The following is a 20,147-nucleotide window of genomic DNA, read 5'->3' as shown; positions in this document are numbered from 1 at the left end:
TGATAGAATTACTTCAATCTTTGTATCATTATGGCATTGTGGTATTATATATATTCCACTTGCTTTTAGTTTTTTTTAATTAAGCTCATGTAACTTTTCATCCTCTTCAGATTCTTTTCCTTTGGAGTATTTTTTTTCCTTATAATATCATAGAAATTAATTAAAAGCAGTTTAGGGAAAGGTTACAGAAGGAATTGAGATAATTTTCAAGGGAGATCTGCAGTATTGCCCTGACTGAATTAAGCCTTAAGAAGCCAATTTTGGTTGTACTACCAGTGATTTTGACCTGGTTCAACTCTAGCTCTTTTCTTCCAAAATTACACTGGTAAAAAAGACCAATTGCCGCAACATTATTAAAATAATTGGTTAATGGGCATGAAAAACATAAAAAATGGATGTCAGAAAAGAAACATAAAAGTGGCATTAAGGGCACTTGAGGCAACATCTTAAAGGGAAAGAGAAGATCAGACAAGGAAAAATAGAGGGAAGAGAAGTAGCATATTATGAGAAAAACAGGCTGAGCAATGGCCAGAGAAGGAAAAAAAATCAAAAGAAAACAAGACAAAGGGAAAGAATATGTCTTCATAGTATTGTTATTGCTTTTTGAATACTTTCTCTTGAACTATCTAAAGCTTGTAAGGAATCAACATTACACATAAATCACCCATAGATATATTTTACTAGTGCTGTAGGCATTGCCATATAAAGTATGGGGTTCAGGGGAGCTCTGGGCGTGGTTATTCAACATTGCAAATACAAATGCCTTTTCTTGGACATGTGCCCTGTTTCTGCATTTAGTACTGCCTTCAAACTGCTTAAGCCAAGCTGAGCTCCACCACTCAGGGGAGTGAATTAAACTCCACTTCAGAACAGTTCTAGGGATGGGCCCAAGCAATTGGAAATACTTGTCCTTGTGTTCTTTGGGAAGGGAGGGGTGGCATCCATGAAGGTCCTGCATAGACTTACTAGCCTTTGTCTCTTGTGAAAGGGATGTGAAAGAGCAGAGGATTATGTAGCTTTCCCTCTACTGCTCTGGAAGGCTGCCACTGTAGACTCTCCTATTTCAATTCTGTTAGCATGATAGAGAAGAAGGAATACTTGACTCTCCCAAAAGCCATTAATTTCGTTATGTTTGTGGGTACTACTGTCCGTCCAGAACACCATGGCCTGTTCCAAGTAACAATTCTAAGTGTAACATCAGATTCTTTCCTCCATCTTGAACAGTAAGATGTTAATCTCCAGTAATTTTTAACCTATGAATTAATTGTTATAAAATGATAAAATGCTTCTGTCAGAAATGTAGTGGTCTCCATTTGGTTTTGTGCTTTTCATTTAAGTATGTGTTTCTCAAGCTCATCTTTGACAACTTCATCCCCTGCATAGATGACTTTCCCTGCTATTTGCACATTTGTGCTACTATTTGGTACTATATACAGTACTAATTAACACTTTCTGCCTAATGGTTGCTGTAGAAGTCTAGGATTCTTTGTAAAGAAGTTTATGTATCTTTCAAGGGGTGATACTTTTTCTGAGTGTCATTAATGCACAGCCCAACTTATTTTGAGTTTTTACTTCTCATTTTGTTCTCTGTTCATGTTCCCTGCTCTTGTCACGTTACACAAAGTTCTATAGAATGTGTTCTATTTTGTGTATAAATCACTTTTGTTTGATCCGCTATTTTAAGAGAATATTTCTCTTTTTGCTTTTCTCAGGTTTAGCTCAGTCGGGTGCGTGGGGTTGCTTTGATGAATTTAACCGCATTGAACTCCCAGTTTTATCAGTGGCAGCTCAGCAGATATATATTGTACTTCAGTGTAAGAAAAAGAAGAAACTTAAGTTCACTTTCACTGATGGTGATGTTGTTGACATGGACAGAGAATTTGGTATATTTCTCACTATGGTACGTCTGTAAATACATGTAAATGGGATCATTGTGAAAAATCTTTTCTGTTCCATTTCCTATTGAAATTTCCCTGTTGAAACATTGGCACTGTCTGTCAGAAAATAGTTAATGAAACTTGAACAATAATTTAGTAAAATAATTAAGATATAATTTTCTCTTGTTCATATTTTTAACTGGTTCTTAGGACCTGAGGTATGCATTTATCATTAACTATGTATTTTAAGGACTTTTTTAGTTGAGTATTTGGCAGATTGAAATTAAACTTAACCCCTCTTATTTTAAGTCAAAGTCTGTCAAAATAGAACAGAATTGACCACTTCAAGGACTACTGTAGCTGGTCTAGTCAGTATTTTACCACCTGTGAATAAGTTTTTGACCTCAATCCTGGAAGACAGCATGAGGGAAACTGCCCTCACTCTAATTCACTGGCCTCCTGAAGATTTATCTTTGGTGCCTGTGGACTGCTTCTAGCAGTGCAGGAGGCACAGCAGCAGGAAAGTATAAGAATACCTTAAAATCATCTTTGTATCTCTCCCTCCGTAGCTACCTACATACCCACTCAAAATAGAAGCCTTTGTCTTTATTTTAGGGGGTCCTACCTTTGAAAAAGTGTTAATGTTATCACTGTAATTTGAAAAAGAGGGCAAATAAGTGCCATACAAGGGCCAGGTGGAAGACAGGAAAGAGCTGAAAGAGATGAAAGAAGTTATCACTGCACAGCTAGTGACTACAGTTGTCACAACTGAGCCGTGCAGTACTCATATGAATGACTTAGACATCTTCAGAGAAAGGTCAGATCCATTAGTTTAAATTATACTCAGTAATGGCTTGCACTGCTTGACTGGCTTTGTGCTGAAATGGTCTGGGAATGCTCACAGGGGACAATAATCTTCAACACTGGAACACTGTCCAGACTCTGAGGAAGTAACCATTTAAAAGAGCTGCAGCAAGATCTGTAAGTGGCTGTCTGTCTATATCTTTTAGTCTTGGACATCTCCAAATAATGTGTGATACTCCATACTTCATTAAATGCACTATTGAGGCAACTGTGCACTGATGTGTACATCATGCTAAAGTTATCCTTTGTGATTTTGCATGTGCTCCTGCATTTGCTGGATGGTTATCAGGAAGGATAAAACTTCCTAGCCTGCTATCATTATATATTGTGTGGATTTATAAATTTCATTTTCAGAACCCTGGCTATGCAGGACGACAGGAACTCCCTGAAAATCTGAAGATTCAGTTTCGCACAGTTGCCATGATGGTGCCTGACCGTAGCATTATTATGCGAGTCAAGCTGGCAAGTGCTGGTTTCCGAGACAACCAAATCCTCAGTCAAAAATTCTATACACTCTACAAACTCTGTGAAGAGCAGTTATCTAAACAGGTAAAATAAATATTTGGCCAACTGTAAGCTGTCACTGGAAGGATATGGAGATAATATACTTTTATAGAATTTGTAATTATTATTACACTCATGGGCCTACACATTTTTTAGGGTTTTCAGTTTCAGGTTCCAGAAGCAGTGTCTGAAATGATCATGTTGTTTTTATTTTTCACAGTAAATTGAGTAGAATGGGAAGTTTGATTTGTGATACTTAAACAGAGCGCAGTTACTGGTGAAGTTATGAGGAACGGTGTATATTGCCATGCTGAACTTGCAGAGGGCACATTTTTCAATGTCTTCACTTATGAAGGCCAGGTCTATTTCAGAGGCAGTGTAAGAATTATAAATAACTACAGAGCACCTGCAAGGCTCTGTCTTTCTGAGTGCTACTAGAAAGAGAATACTGCTGTTCCATTTGAGATGGGGTGTTTAAAAGTAGAAACAAATTTGATTATTTCCTTTTGAATGTCCTGTGCTGGTTTTTGAATGCCCTGACCATTAGAGAATCTCAATGAGAAATCATATGAACTGTTGATAAATTGTGGCTCAAATGCCTGCTTTAGTTGGATAGTGATGAACCCGCTCTAATTGACTATACTTCTATATACTACTATACTATAATATACTACTATATTAGACTACTATAATTTTAGTTCTGTACCACATATTTATTAGTGCCTGGCCTTTGTAAAACTAAGTTTTCCTATTGCCTCAGTTTGTGTGGTCATTTTTTGTCCAGGACATGATTCTTTCCTTCAGTGTGAAAAGGGTGTATAAGCAGGCATCAGAAATTTGACCTTCTACCTCTGCAAAAGTGCTTTGCTTGTTTTGTGTTGTCACAGATGCTGGAACTGGTTCACCCTTGGACAGTGTACTTAAAAATTTAATGCACACAACCAAAAAAAACCTAACAAAACTTATTTTAACTATCTTAAGGGTGTACAATATTTTATACACAATCATTACTGCATCTGCACAGAGAGCGTAGAGTAGAGTTTCTCTGTGTAGTTTGGTTATTTCTTCAGCAGAAATTGCCCTCTGGAACCTCTGACATAAGGAAATTCTCGATTTATCATGTTAATCAACATACTGAAGCATATAAGTAAGCCTTATCAGTTGGCCTAGGTATCATAGGAACCACCTGGAGGACTCTGTGAAACTGAGATTCCCACTGGGAAAACTCCTGTGCCAGTTATTCAAATGCTTTGTTGTGAAGGCAGGTAGCTCAATCACCTTTGTCTCAGATCAGTCCTCTGCCTCATATATGCTGATGTTAGCAAGGGAGGTCCTTGATATTTATGAAGATTAATGACCAAGTGCTCTGGATGTGCACATAGGCCCAGCCCTTAGACTCAGCTACATCACAATTTTATGTCTGCTTCTTATGCTTGTCTCTCTCTCACAACTGAAATTCCATAGTTCTTTCTAAGTAAGCCATGATGTCTGTGGGGTAGAGTCTTCCATGCATATTTGTAATTTCTTTAGGACCACCTAACTTTTCTACAGTATCTATCAGAAAAGTCTGCTATAGTGATCTTTCTTCCATTTATATCTTGTATCATATCATGGGTCACTATACTCGGTAGCATGAGCCAGGAAGCATGGCTTTCTGCAAGCCCATGGCACTATGCTAGTTTGTCCTGCCTGTGCCTTGAGCAGCCCTTTGGACAGTCCTGTTTTTTGTCTAAATCCATTCTATATAGTCATAAAATGAGAGAAAAATGGATCTTTTTCTCTGGGACTTCTGGAGGTGAACAGGTGCTATATCTCTTCTCAAAGTGAGATCTGCTAGAGCAGGTGGCTCAGTACCTTGTCTAGATGAGCTTTGAATATCTCCAAGGATAAATAAACTCTGCACAGCTTCTTTGGTCAAGCTATGGAAATGTCTGACCACCTTGTCTAGTTACCATTTTGTGTGTGAGGATGTTAGCAGAGACAATGTTGAAATCTCTTGGAATTACTCTGCCCTGCTGTGTTGCCCTTCCAGCAGATTTTGGGCTGTGTCAAGCCCCCAGTGAGGATCCGGGTTTGCAAAGATGAGGCTAATTCCAGCTGTTAAAAGAAAGATTCATCAGCTTCTTCCTTATCAGGATATTTATAGCAGACATCTACCACAATGTTGTTGAGCCCTCTAATTCTAACGCAACTTCCCTCAACTGGCTCATTAGCCATCCTAAGGGAAAGTGTTCCCACTCTTTCACTTTTAAGAGCGATTTCCCATCTCTCCATCCTGTCTTGTCCTTCCTAAAGAACTTGTGTCCATCCATTGTGCCTCTGTCCCCACATTTTCTAGTTTGACTGTAAGCACGTACCTGCACACAGAGCTGTAATTTTTGTGTTTTGTTGTTATGTTGTGTGCCTTGGCAAACAGGCACTTCAAATTGGCACCTCCTTCTGCTGTGAGAGCTTCTGCCACAACACTGTTCTCTTCACCTGTCCTTATCTGTACACATGCACTTGAGAAGAGTCTCTTTCCACCTGTTCCACTATCCTTGACATCTCTCTTGTTCACCACAGCCTGGATCTTCTGCTTCTCAGTTGGGTCCACCACATCTTCACTTGAATGTATGTTGTTATTGTAGTAGCAATGAAATAATTTGAAACACTTGCTGAAGTTCCTTGTGAGTTTGTTGCAGGTCAGGGAATGCATCTAATGTAATGCGTGGTTATACAGAGAGAGATCTAATGAGTTCATCAGATTAGATATGGGAGTCTCATGAACTGAACATGTTTCTAAGAATACAGTGGGACATAAATTGCTTCTGGGTAGTCAGAAAACTAAAATGATAAAGTACCGACAGTCTTTCTTAGAGGCATATTCAATTAGACATTGGAAAGAAACTCTTGACTGTAAAGGGTAGTGAGACACTGGAACAGGTTGCTTGGTGAGTTTCTGGACTCCCCATCTCTGGAAGTCTTCCAGGCCTGATTGGATGGGATTCTGAGTAACCTGGTCTAATGGAAGGTGTCCCTGCCCATGGCAGGGGGGTTGGAACTAGATGATCTTTAGGGTCACTTCCAGCTCAAACCATTCTGTGACTCTATATCTGTATTAATCTTTCTTTCCTAGTGGAACTTATTTATTCAAAATTTCAATGGTAAATTTGAAATTTCAAGTTAAGTAATGCTGGATTTTCCAGGCAGTTGACTGGAAAGATCAGGGTCACATAAAGAACGAGTGCAATAGGAAATGGCAGAACATTGCCTGTTTTCAGCAAATGCAGTATATCAACAGAAGGAAATATAGCAAACAAGCATTCACCAGCTGACCTTACCCCACAGAAAATCTAGAAGGAATGTGCCAGAAGAAATACATGAAGTCCTCCAGACATTTTATACACACAAATGCAGACTCTGTAGAAAGAGGAGCTCTGACTCACAAGTAGCCAAAGGCGCCCTGACTGACTGTCGTCTCCTTCAGTAAAGAAAAACAATAAACAGTAAAGTAAAAGAATTGTCCTTAGCAAATATAGGAAGCTCAAGGTGTCCACAAGCCTATGAAAGAGTTATTCTGACAGAGCTCCAAAGGTGAATTACTTGGCTTTGTTACAGGATTTCTTCCCTAGAACCTGCTTCCACAATGCCTCATACAGCTTAGGGAAAAACAGAAACTGAAAAGAAAAACCTAACAAAGCTTGAAAGCAAATGAGGTAATAATCCCTTTTTGAGAATCATCTCTTTAAGGTGCTTTCATATGGAGCAAACCACTGATGTCCCTTTTTTTTTCTTTTCTACATGGAGCAAACTCTGCTTCTAATAATGAGACTGTTTTATTTCATATTTTGAATACTTTCTTTCAAGAGTATCAACTATACCACTGCAGTTCATTTTGCTCAGGCATGGTCTTTAAAGATTGCTGTTAAAAGATGTAGCAAAGAAATAACTCATAATCCACATTTGCCAATAAATCCTAGCTCTTCTGTGTCATTCCCAGAAAAACAAAGCAGTTGTAAAACTAGAAAACAGATTAAGGTAAATAAGGGATGGTCACCCATCATGTAGGTGAGTTGGAATGCACCAGAAGTTCTGTCTTTAAAAGTAATTTAAGCTTATTTAAATTTTCTGGTAGGTATAAAAGTATTTCTTCAAATTTAACAAAGTTATCACTTCTGTAGAATCACAGACTTGTGCAAGTTGAAAGGGACCTCTAGAGGTCACCTTGTCCAGCTTCTTGCTTAGCACAGTACAGCAGGTTGATAAGACCCTTTCTGAGTTTTGAATATCTCCAAGGATGGAGATATTCAGCCTCTCTGGGTACCTTTTATGTTTGGCCATTCTTATTGTGAAGAATCTTTTCATTATGCAAACCATTGCAATTTCCCCTGTTGAAGATATTGACATTTCCTCCTTTACTCTCACATAGTCATCACTTGCTGAACTAATTCCAGTATGTCAGTGATGGTCATCTAGCATGGAGGAAAAGAAATATATCAGTCCTTGTCATGATTCTGGGCATTTCACTAGGACATGTAATTTACTAAGTGATGATGAAGTCAGGTGATGTCTGAGTTCATCAATATCACACTAGGCTGTTAATCTTTTTGTGTTAATGTTTCCATCTGCAAATAAGATTTCCTAGCAGTGAGTGGCTGTATATTCATACCTAAATTTTTCAACTGGTAACAACTTAGCACCTGGTTGAATAATAGAAAATGAGGCAGGGCAGAGCATTGAGGAATCATCCATCTACCTTTCTGGAGGAAAAATAATTATTAATTAAATAATTTGCTCCTAATTTTGTCAATATTCTTAACATTTTCTATTAATGGATGGGTTGCAGTTTCCCAGGCAACCAACGTGATCCAAAGTTTCATTTTTGTTATGGTCACAGTTTTCTCTAAAAGTTAACTTGAATTCCCCTTGCTGTAGTTAAGCAAATTATTTCTTTTCCTTTCTATTCCTCCTGTCTTCCTCTTTGCTGGTATCTTTTGCATGTTGAGGACTTTTACCATCACTCATCCTACATATTCACTCTTCCTACTTTTGCAGTAGATTTTGTAATACTTTTCCCTGAAACAATATGTTTTCTAGTCAAAGAATCTCTTGTTTTGTTCCTTTTCAAATTTCTCTTCTGTAGGGTTCATCTCTGAATGTGGAATCCACCTTTTGGTCACAGTATAGAAATGTCAACTACAATGGAAATGTATTTTCAATTGTCCTAAAAAGGACGTTTGTACTTTTATTGCCCACTAAAATTGTAGATACGTCATTGGGGAGCTTGTGACATCAATCCAATGTCAGATATTTTTCTGCAAAGCTTTGTGCACCTGGTTTGTTTCTAAGCTTAAAGAAGAAGGGTTGTTACTCTTTCTTAGTGCAGTTGGTTATTACCATCTTTCCTATTTTGCACATGCCTTTATTTAATTGCATCACACATAGATAATGTATTGAATTTTTCTTGGTAATTTTGAACTCTAGTTGTGATCTAGTTCACCAGTTTGGTATCATCTGCAAACCTAATCAATAAGTTATTTCTTGCTGAAAATTCTGGGATTTTCACAGTATATTGTTCCAATTTGTCAGCCTGGGAAATAAGAGTTAGCTCTGTATCACCAGAAAGTACACTTTCTGGTATGGCCATACCACACTAGAAAATATCTTCAGGATTTGATAACCACCAAACTGGAAGTATATTAAAGACGAAGAGCTGTGAATTTAATATTATTGAGAAGTTCCATAACATTCATTTATTTAGCAAATCTAATTTTCAGTCCTCTCTTGTTTTTTGTTTTGATCTATTTGATCTTTTTCAGTTCCGATTTTGTTTGTGCTTTATTTCAAGGTTCACTATGACTTTGGGCTTAGAAATATCCTGTCTGTTTTAAGAACACTTGGAGCAGTGAAAAGATCTAGTCCCCAAGAGCCGGAGAAAACTGTTGTGATGAGAGTTCTGCGGGACATGAACCTCTCCAAACTGGTACTGTTACACTGATGACTTTGCCCAGTAGAATATTTTGTTTGCATTTTAAGGGTCTTTATTATACGCTTTGAAAAGCTATTTTTCTTCACCAGTTAGATACGTTATTTTGCAGGTTTCAATATGATTTATAAGTGAGTTGAGAATCAGAATGCAGTTACTGTGTGAGCACAATTTGTCTTTTAAAGAGAGGAAAACAAATCATAAGCTTTAGCTGAAAAAATCTTTGGAAATACCATGAGATCCTAGGGGATCTACCTGGTCCTCTAATTGCCTCTTGTTTTTAATTATTTTTACCCTAAGGAGAGAAAGGAAGAATACATTGTATTCACTCTTAATAATGTCACCAAAGATCTTTCTTAATCCAGAATTTCAATTTATACATTTCTTGGGAGCCTGTTGCCTTTTCAGAATATCATAAGAATTGCATTAAGTGAGGTAATTGGAAGCAGCTAATACCTACTCATATAGTGTATCATCTTTTGGTAATACTATTTAAAGTATTCATCTTTCTTTTCATTACTGTAATTAAAAGGTTATAGCATGTCTAGACTCTGTGTATTTACCTTGGGAACCACTTTTGTGATGGAACCAGTGACTCTGTTTCTGATGTTAATCTCTTCGGCGCGTTGGTGCATGCGTTCAAACCTATAGCAACGCTTCAATGATTTAGAGAAGGAAAAAATCATAAAAATTCTAAGGCAAAATATGATGGGAATAAATCTTGCTGATTTATGTAACAAATGAAGAAATATATCTGTGTATACATTGAAGAAAACTGTATTAAGTTGTTGACATTTTTATCAGCCTAAAGTATTTAATGTAGAAATTACTACTTATGATTTCCTTATATGAAACTCGTTTCATAAAACTGATGGATAATTATAATATTTGCTTTAGAAGAGGTAAGATTTTCACTGCCATCTTTTAAATAACTTATATTGATGATTGTTTACAACTATAATAATAATTTCCATAAATAAATAATGTGTTTCCCCCTACTTTATCCTTGACAGGTGGATGAAGATGAACCTTTATTTATGAGTCTCATTAATGACCTATTCCCTGGAATTACTCTGGATAAATCTGGGTATCCTGAACTACAGTCAGCCATCCAAAAACAGACAGAAGAGGCAGGGCTTATTAATCATCCACCGTGGATACTTAAACTTATTCAGCTGTACGAAACTCAACGAGTCCGACATGGTTAGCATGCTAAATGAGGTTTTAAGACTGCATTGTATTTGAGGCTACATTACATTATCTGCCACTTGAATGCAGATTAATTTAATGAAAAATGTAAAAAAAAAAACTTAACAGATGTAATTTTTTAAGCCTATATATGGGTATTTTGCTTAGGAAGCTGTTCTGGCATTTTTTTGGTGTGCAATCCTTTGTTATATTACATTTTTATGGGAAGTATGAGTGTGGCCTTTGGTGATTGAAATTTCTATAGAGCAAGTTAAAATATATTCATTCAAATCCAGAAACAGCAATTTTATTCAGTGTTCTGAAAACCATTCAGAGTTCAGTCATGAAGCTCGAGTTTAATGTTACTGTGAGATTATAATGTTGAGAAGACTACCAAAAATAATTTCTCTGGCCTTTATTTTGATATATTCTACCATGCATGCGATATAATTTCAAGTGTTTTCGTTGTGATTGATTCTTGCCATTTATATTGATGAGAAATAAGCTTTCCTCCTGCAGGATCAAGGGAGTTAGACAAGATGGACTCCGGAGGTCCCTTCCAATTTCAACCATTCTTTGATTCTATGAAAATACATTTTTACAGTGCAGAAAAAGCCATTGAGTAAGGTTTATCCTGTCTTAGGAAGGGTATCCTAGACAGTAGTAAATCCAGGTTTACAATTCATAGCTCAGTGGAAAAAAGAATACCCCTACTTTAAAATATCCCCTATACCCTTAACCTCTAACTAATGATTTTTTAGTATAATAAAGGGAAAATATTAAGGAAATGTAACTAAAGCAGCAAAGATTTATAAAGATATCATCCTTCTTATTCTCCCTTTCTTGTCATAATAAAAGAATAGTCTTTCTTGTCATAATAAGAGAATAAACTAATGAAATAAATGAAAGGAAATACTAATTCACATACCAGAGTCCGAGTCCTTAAGGCCTTTTAAGTCAGATCCCTAAACTTTTAATTCAGATCATTCGTTAGATCAAAGAACTGGTTAGTGCTGTGCAGACTTACTAATTTACATCCAGATTTTTGGATGCAGTGTTGCATAACAGCTATTTCTATATAGGAACCATGGAAGTTTTAATGTTTTTAGTTATGATTAAATCTGTCTCTTTTTAAAAGAAGCTGTTTGATCTGTGAGACACTACAGCTCCTCAGTTCCTCAAAAATCTTCAGGATCCACCATGACATTCTGTTTAGATGCCTCTTCTCTCCATACATTCCTACTATTCCCAGATCGTGCAAACAGTTGATTGCTCAAGCCAAATTTTTTTTTGCTTTATATAACGAAAGTTACTGCACTGATGGAAGAAGCTTTCCTGACTTCCACTTGTCCTACTCATGAACTTGAATTCATGGAGGGGTCGCCATGGAATTTAAAATAACGAGGAGAAATATGTGGCTGTATGTGCACGTGAAGCGCTTTTATAAACACACACACACACACACACACATCCAGTGCATGGATCTTGAAATCTGTTTGGCATAACAATTTTGGTTGAAATATCACTGAAACCAGCAGGAAAGCCATTTGGTTAACATTGAAGAGTTTGTATTAGATTTCCCCATATGTAACATATGGCATGAGTAATGATCTTCTGAGTCCTCAGGTTGTTTCAGGGAACATCCAGCACCCGTTAGTTTTAGAGGAAACATCACACAATTTTTATGGCACTGGATTATTTTAATTATTTGGGTTTGTGATTGTTCCATACTTTTGTTGAAGAAGTTTTCAAAACCAACTAAGGGATATGTTATCCAGTTGCCTTTAGGGCTAATAGGAGTTATCTAAGTCCTTTAAAGTACTTTGGAAGTTTCAATTTGAATGTCCCATCTGATTTTGGGCAGAATGAATTGAATATTGAATGAAAACATAACTAAAGACAAACAGTAGGCTCAATTTATTGTTGAAGACACAATTTATTTTACTTTGATAACATGTATACACTGATGAACTAGGTGTGGTTGCACTTAACAGGTTTTATGAAAGAAAGATCTATTAAATGCCAGCATGGGTGGCTGCAGGTACATTATTTTGATACTTTTGCATCAGGAAGATGCATTTGATTTTGTATATCACTGAAGTTACTCATTCTCATTAGATACATTTAGAAATTTCTGGATTTTTTTGCTGCCATCCATGTCAATGTTGTTGCATGAGAACATCAAAAGGCAGTTGTGTTATCCCATTAGAAAAAAGGAAAGAATTGCCTGAGGGAGAATGCAGACCCACACAGGCTTGCCTATCATAATAGAGAGACATTTATAAAGGCCTTTAAATAATAGTTTAAAATTCTGTTTCAATCAATATTAAGTGGAGTGAGAAACATCCTTTTGTATTGGCTTTTGATAAAAATAAAACAAGGATCGTTGATGCAATGAACCATTAAATGGAAGCATGACACACTGACATTTCATTTTAAACCATGTTTATATTGTTTTAAGGTATGATGACTCTAGGTCCAACTGGTGCAGGAAAGACAAAATGCATTCATATTTTGATGAAAGCAATGACAGATTGTGGTGCTCCTCATAAAGAGATGAGAATGAACCCAAAGGCAATCACAGCTTCCCAGATGTTCGGTACCCTTGATGTTGCTACAAATGACTGGACAGATGGTATTTTCTCTACATTATGGAGAAAAACTTTAAAGGCAAAGAAGGTAATGGATGCTGTATCATGACAGACATTTAATACTGTTTCCATAAGGTGTCATTACCTGTCATTTATCTGAAAGGTCTTCCATTATAAAATCAAATGGGAATATGCAGTGTTAATTTTGCTTTGTGTCTGATGAGCTCAATGTGCACAAGAGTCAGAATTACATATCCCAGATAGCACTAGGTTTCACAAGCATTTCAGGTTCCAGAATTAATTTAGAAAAGGTTTTAGGTGGTTTGCTTCCTTCTGTAAGCAGTCCTAACACAAAACCAAGATATGTTCATGTTTTGATGTGAGGGCAGAAAAGTCTTTTCTCCTGTCTGGTTTCAAGTCATTGCCACTTTATTTCACTAGTTGTATCAGAATGTAAGGCTTTGCTAAGAAACTGATGCAGACATTTCCCAATTCTCCTATCAAACCTGCAGATCATGTTTCATGAAATCATAATTACACTCACATCTACTAAACAGCTACCCTGAACTGGCTTGGAAAATGGGGTAGCTTACATGAAATGCTTAAGTAACATCTCAAAGGGACTGACTTTGTGCCTGTGTTTATGACTGCATTTAATGGGAAATGTTTTCATCCGTCTTGATGGATGCTGAGTTGGCTGATGTACTTTTGTAGAAGAAAGATGCAACTTCTGGCTTAGTACAGCACAAATTTATTTTTGTTGGTGTTTCTTAATATCCTTTCTAGTGTGACACAAGATAACAAAAGAAGAATTAAAATCACTGAGCAAATTACAAAAATTGAATTTTTATATTGCTTTTTTGCTGAGCACCAAATTATGACCAAATTATTTATATCTGAGAGTACATTTTCTGATATTACATGAATGTATTTTTGGTCAATGTAGGTAAAGTCGAATGTGTGTCTCTCTCCTTTTTTTTTTTTTTTTAAGGGGGAGCATATCTGGATAGTTTTAGATGGACCTGTTGATGCAATATGGATTGAAAATCTGAACTCTGTTCTGGATGATAATAAGACTCTTACTTTGGCCAATGGAGATCGCATTCCGATGTCCCCCAATTGCAAGATTATTTTTGAACCTCACAACATTGACAATGCTTCCCCTGCAACGGTTTCTCGTAATGGGATGGTCTTCATGAGTTCTTCAGTGTTAGACTGGAAGCCTATTTTAAGGGCTTGGCTGCAGACACTGCCAATCACATACTCCAATGTCCTATGGAATTGCTTTAATGCTGTATTTCAGGTAATCAGTTGTATACTTCAGAAAAATATTGATTTTTTAATTCTTTTTTTAATGAAGCTATGCTCATTCCCAAGTGCTTGTTCAGTTATTTAACTTTCTTTTTTTATGTAATAAACTCAAGATGAAGGGTTAAAAAAGAAAGAAAATTATCTCTATAAATAGTAAATGACTGAAGCTATAACATATGAATAATCTGAATGTTTTGTTTTGTCTGCATACAAGAGTTGGCAATGAATTGTTAAACCTGTGATTATTTTATATTGCCTGTTGGCAAAACAGATACTCTTTTTGCTTGTAATTTTAATACTGCAATTTTAAATATTGTTAGGATGCACAAAGGAACTGGGTAAAGTTCTTATTTTGTTCTAAATATAAAGAAGTAAATTCAGAAAGAAATTGTTACACTCTAGTGCAACAGGAATGCATTTGATCCATTATTATTTTTAAAAAGACATTCTATAATTAATCCAGGATAGTTCTGTGCTCTGAAGCTCTATCATTCTGAAATTCTGACTATAGTTGTCTCTTTTGATTTTATTATCCATGTTCCTGTTCCAATGGAAATTTTTGAAACTGCATCACTTTGATACATTTTTGGACTAAATTGTGTTCAATCAGTAGATTGAACACAATTTAGTCAAAGAATCCTAAATGCTTTTCTCCCTTTGTTTGGCCTTACCTTACTGAATCATTAGAAAGAAGATTCCAGCAATAATATGGATGGTTGCACTCAATAGTGGGTATAAAAGCATAATCTCAGTAGTATACTTCCATCATATTGAAATATTTATTTTGACTTTTGAATGTTTTTAAAGAAATAGTTATGTCTTTGCAACCTTTCACAGTTATCTTCTGATTTCCTTGATATCTGTAAAATAAATGCAACTTCCAACATACCTTGGTTTTCCATTAGCTTGCTCCTGCCTGTTTGCTCATGTAATTGGTGTTGGATTTCACAGGGGTTTCTCCTGTAATATTTTTCATTGCTCTTGCATTTTAAAAATGCAGGTTTTAATGAACTTTGAGTGACATTTCAGAAAGCTTTTTATAGATGATGGTAAAAGCAATGATTGATATAGTATTAGAATGCCCTGAATGTTAACAAATATCTTTTAAGAGTCTAGTTTTCATTTCAGTGCACATTTACTTTAAAACTAATGTTTAACAAGCTATTCATTTTGTTCTACCTCCAAAACTTAATGATATGACATAGTATTTACTGCAGCAGCAAGAGAAACAATTCTGATAATGAGTTTTAAAATATGCTTCCAAAGTAATGTATATGTGGGTCAATTTACTGCTTCTTTGCCACAATTCTATTTATATTTTATGCTACAACTTGCTCTGAAAACATAACAACAACACTTAAAATGCCCAAGCCTGAAGCAATAGCAATAAAGTCCAGAAAAATATGTATTTTATTAGATTAAGAAATGAAAATGCAGTGAAATATGAAGTTAGTTCAGTGCTGAAGGCTGCATTTACAGCTATCAAAATGTAAATGAAAGCTGTCATGCTGGCAGTTTTCTTTCACTTTTAATGTGCTGTCTTTGCTTCTCAAATAATAGAGGCAATAAAAGTGATTTTACAGATGAGAGCAACACTACTTTTGTGTTCACATGGCTCTTTTTATAGTTATTATTTTCTGCCACATTAAAAAAAGGAAAAAAATTCAAAAAGAAAATTTTTGAAATAAGATTCATCAACAGTGGTAGTCAAACCCCAGATATAGACCTTGGTGGATTTAATGCTAGTATTAAGAAAAACATGGATATAAACATCTTACAAAGATCTGATTTTTCAAAGAATATGAAGATTAGAGTATAAATGGAAATATTGTAACCAAGGAGACTCAGTCTTAAGCAGACATATAGAGACTTTCTGAATTTAATCTAAACTCAACTAAAATAAATGTAAAATAGATGTAAGACAAAAGCTATAATAATTCCAATTTGCTTACAAAACACTCTTGTTATTTGTCACTGAAATTCTTCATGTTGGATAAAGTAATTTTCAATAAAGGTGAAGCAGGTAGCAGTAATGGAGGAGAAAAGAGCAGAAAATAATAGTTGTGAATCAGTGGAAAGAGTGTATTTATTCTTTTGATGCATATTAAAAATGGCACTGTAAGTTGCCATTTTTTATGTGTTAAAAAACCCAACAAATCAAAATACAAAATAAAAAAGTCCAAAACCAAACCCCTAAACCCAAGCTTATTTAAATTTAAGATGATGTTAGAATGCTTTCTATTTCCACAGGATTTTGTTTAGAACAGTGATTGAGGGGTTGGACTCTCCCTCCCTTTCTCAATTCTTTCTTCTCAGCAGCATTTCCTACTTTGCAGAAATTTCAAATAAACTCTCATCCCTAAAAAAAGTCTCTCTTAAATTTAGAATCTCCATTGCCAATTCCTGGTCTGTGAATGATGCTGCTACCTGTAAGCAACAGAATTGCTTAGCTGATGGAAATAATTATCTGAGACAGTTTCAAAGAACTGAAATAATTAAAATAGTTACCCAAGTGGTGTTATTGAGATTGTCTGCAAAGTGTGAAACTCAAACCAGTGATGGTTGTTAAGTGAATAACATAAATTTCAGCATGTCCAGGTATTGTTTAAATGAAAAAAAAAAAGTAATAGCAACTTAATTTTCAGATGTGACTAATTTTCTTCTTCCACAGTAAATCTCACACTAATCCAATTTGTGTAAAGGCTGCTACTGTGCCTGGAGCATAGAGTTGAATATGTAATCCAAAGAATTTCTTACCTTTAATATTTAAATGCTGATGTTAAAATTAATATTACAAGTATTAATAACTTTCTATTACTGAGTTGTTCTTTTGCTTGTCTAAACCCTTTGAATATGTTACCTACTTCCTGTCCTGAAGAGTGTTCTGTAGTTCAGTGAGTTCTATAGTGATTGTATTCTGTGCAAAAGGATCATTCTTTCATATAAACTTTTAGCATCTGACCTCATTTTTCAGCCTCCTTGTAAGGGATAGCAAATTGCTGATCCAAGTTCTTAAAAATGTATGTGTATTTGTCATGACCCAACTCATTTTTCCAGTCCCCCTGTCCAAACAATTAATGCAAAATTCTGTGTTAATCCTGCATCCTTTTTTTCAGCCATGTATTGTTTTAAAAATTGTAGTAGTAATAAAATACTAGCATATATCAAACTGATTTTTTCCTCATAAACTCAGAGAAAAAGAAGACATTAAAAAACCCTTCATAAACTACATAATTCTCATTGGAATCATAAGTACCATAAAACTAGTTCTGGTGAAAATTGGGCTCTTGATAGTACAGAATACTTTGACGCATGAAATATCTTTATTCTGTGTGTTTCGAATCAATTATTGAACAATTTACAGTGCCCTATGAGACATCTGGTCTATTTTACAGATGAAGAAGCTGAATCTCAGTGAGATTTAGCTCCAAACTCTAAAAGTGTTAGATCTGAATTTCCCACAGTGCTAGTGGGCACTCCCCTGTGGCGCCCATAACACCCTCGGTTACTCAACTGAGTACCCCATGCACCACTGGGGATGGGCCAGGCATTTTTGAGGGAAAGCCACAAAAAGGCAGCACACAGAGATGGAGGCAATTGTGCTAGTCTGCAAGAAATAACAAAAGAAGCAATCTGATAGAGTGGATGGCATCCCTGCCCATAGTGGGGGGAAGGAAGTAGATGACCTCTAAGGTTCCTTGCAACCGTATGTATTCCATAATTCTATATATACCAACACTCAGGTTGTCTTCTTAGACCACTTATCTACTCTAGATTAAGGTGCCTAAGTGAGTTTTTGATCACTATATATCTTTTTAGTGTGTGTGTGGTATTCCAGTGGGATGGAACTCAGGAGGATGGGTAAAAAATATTGATTCATTCTCTGTGACAATAAATATCAGCATAGGGCACTTGGAGAACTTCAGTGGTAAAAATTAAACTGAGAAGTGAAACAAAGCTGGTGAGCATGTGGGTAAACAACTCAGTGATTTTTTAAAAAGTGTCTAAGTAAATTGTTTATGTCTTTGGGCAATTGAATGTTTTCTTTGTCTTGGCTTTCTCCCTGACACGACATGACATCTACAAATGGAATTCCTCCAAAATTACTTTCTCCCATAGTATCCCTGTTATACTTTCATTTCCCAGAATGAGTGGGTAGTGTTGATTTGCAAAGATTAGGAGGGCAAATAGAAACCACAGGGAGAGTATTATATTACAGATTGTTGAATGAAGGTGGAAGTAGGTTATAATTTACATCAGTCTGTACTTTTGGATGGCAATTGATATTTTAAAATTTTGCACTGCAAATCTCAGAGAGGAGTTTACATTAATTTGAAACTTTGCTTAAGATGTTGCAAAACACTTGCCGAAGGTAGCCAACAGTATGAAGAAACCTGAGGAAAGTCCAACTTCCATTAAAATAAATTCAAAAATTCTTTTTGAACCTTGCCAGGATTCTGCAGGAAAACGAGAGTATTGATTTCAAGAGGGACTGATACAGTATGGTGCAGTCAGAACAGATGAGACAGATAGAAATTTATAGTGGCAAGCTTGTGCATTATATATATATAAGTATCATCAGTGCTTTTATCTTCCTGCTACAAAAATATCAGTGTAGATTAAAATCTCTAGTGGAGAGCACAAATGGCAAGCAGATCCCTGAAGTAACTGAACAGCATTCTTCAAATTGCTCTTCAGGAAATTACTCTGTGGAGCTTATAGAAGTAGCTCTGCTGACTCTGGTACATCAAAGTTATTTTTCTAATACGCTATTGTTAGAAAATATCATGGTCAAAGTCTGAATATTTATAAGCCCAGAAATGGGGAAAGTTGTTGTTTGGAAATAAAGTTTAGAATATATTTGAAAATAAAGAATTGATCTCATCTAAGAATAAATCATGCCATTGAAACTGGTAAAGAGAATCTTGAAATAATGTTTTTTTCTTCCCAGGATGTGATGGATTTTGTTTTCTCTGCTGTGACACCCAAAATGTCGATTTTAGAATGTATGTACATCAAGCAAGCTATTGACCTCCTGCAGGTAGATGTGGCATCTGTTTTTCTCTCTCTGATTCTGTGATTTGCTCTGGGAGGGCAGTAGTTCTATATTGCATCCACTTTGCAGGGTTTGCTGTCTGGCCGAGACGAGAAGCAGCTCAGTGAGGAGCATATTGCTCGCTTGTTTGTTTTCGCTGTGATGTGGTCAGCTGGAGCCCTTCTGGAGCCAGATGAGAAGCTGAAAATGGAGCTGTTCCTACGGAAGCACTCTGCAGTGAAAGAGCTTCCAGCTGTGAATGGAGAGGAAACCATGTTTGAATTTGTTATCAATGCCTGTGGACAGTGGGAGCACTGGTCAAAAAAGGTTTGTATGCTGCATGATGTTAAGCTTTCTTAATGGATACACAATATGTATTTGGTAAGAGACATTTTACTTCCAACCCTACATAATTTGGTTAGGACGATTAACCCTACCAAATTCTCAGAAGCTTCTTTTTTTGACTGATATTTTTCTTTTCCCCATAAATACATTCAGCAAAGAACAGAAACATGCATTTGAAATAGCTTTGGAAGTAAAACAGAAGCGATCTTAACTGTATACTGTCTATCACCTTACTCTTTATGAAATTCCAGCAAGGAAAAGCTTTTATCAGGCACTGGAGGAATGAAAATATCCTGCTAGTCCAACACCATTTTAGAAAAGAATGACAAATTGATTGATTATGAAAGGATACTTGGCTTTTGGGAAGAAAAGTTTTACTGATGTAAATTTTATAAAGTGCATTTGATTTTGTGTTCTGATGCAAAGGGATTGTGTGGGCAGGTAGGAATTCTCAAACTTTTTGCATG

The 20,147-nt window shown here is 35.9% G+C and overlaps 1 protein-coding gene across 1 annotated transcript in view; it reads left to right on the top strand.

The window, feature by feature from the left end:
- The window catches only part of LOC135444271 (dynein axonemal heavy chain 5-like), a 150,911-nt gene that overhangs the window by 53,998 nt on the left and 76,766 nt on the right, over window positions 1-20,147 (top strand). Inside the window, exons 43-50 of the mRNA XM_064705671.1 lie at window positions 1,713-1,900; window positions 3,096-3,290; window positions 9,073-9,207; window positions 10,224-10,413; window positions 12,860-13,077; window positions 13,981-14,292; window positions 19,252-19,341; window positions 19,426-19,662. Coding sequence (XP_064561741.1) covers window positions 1,713-1,900; window positions 3,096-3,290; window positions 9,073-9,207; window positions 10,224-10,413; window positions 12,860-13,077; window positions 13,981-14,292; window positions 19,252-19,341; window positions 19,426-19,662 — 1,565 coding nt within the window. The remainder of the gene's footprint in view (window positions 1-1,712; window positions 1,901-3,095; window positions 3,291-9,072; window positions 9,208-10,223; window positions 10,414-12,859; window positions 13,078-13,980; window positions 14,293-19,251; window positions 19,342-19,425; window positions 19,663-20,147) is intronic.

Source organism: Zonotrichia leucophrys, chromosome 2 (assembly GCF_028769735.1).
Source record: "Zonotrichia leucophrys gambelii isolate GWCS_2022_RI chromosome 2, RI_Zleu_2.0, whole genome shotgun sequence".
NCBI lineage: Eukaryota > Metazoa > Chordata > Aves > Passeriformes > Passerellidae > Zonotrichia > Zonotrichia leucophrys.
This window is presented reverse-complemented; position numbering and strand designations above follow the sequence as displayed.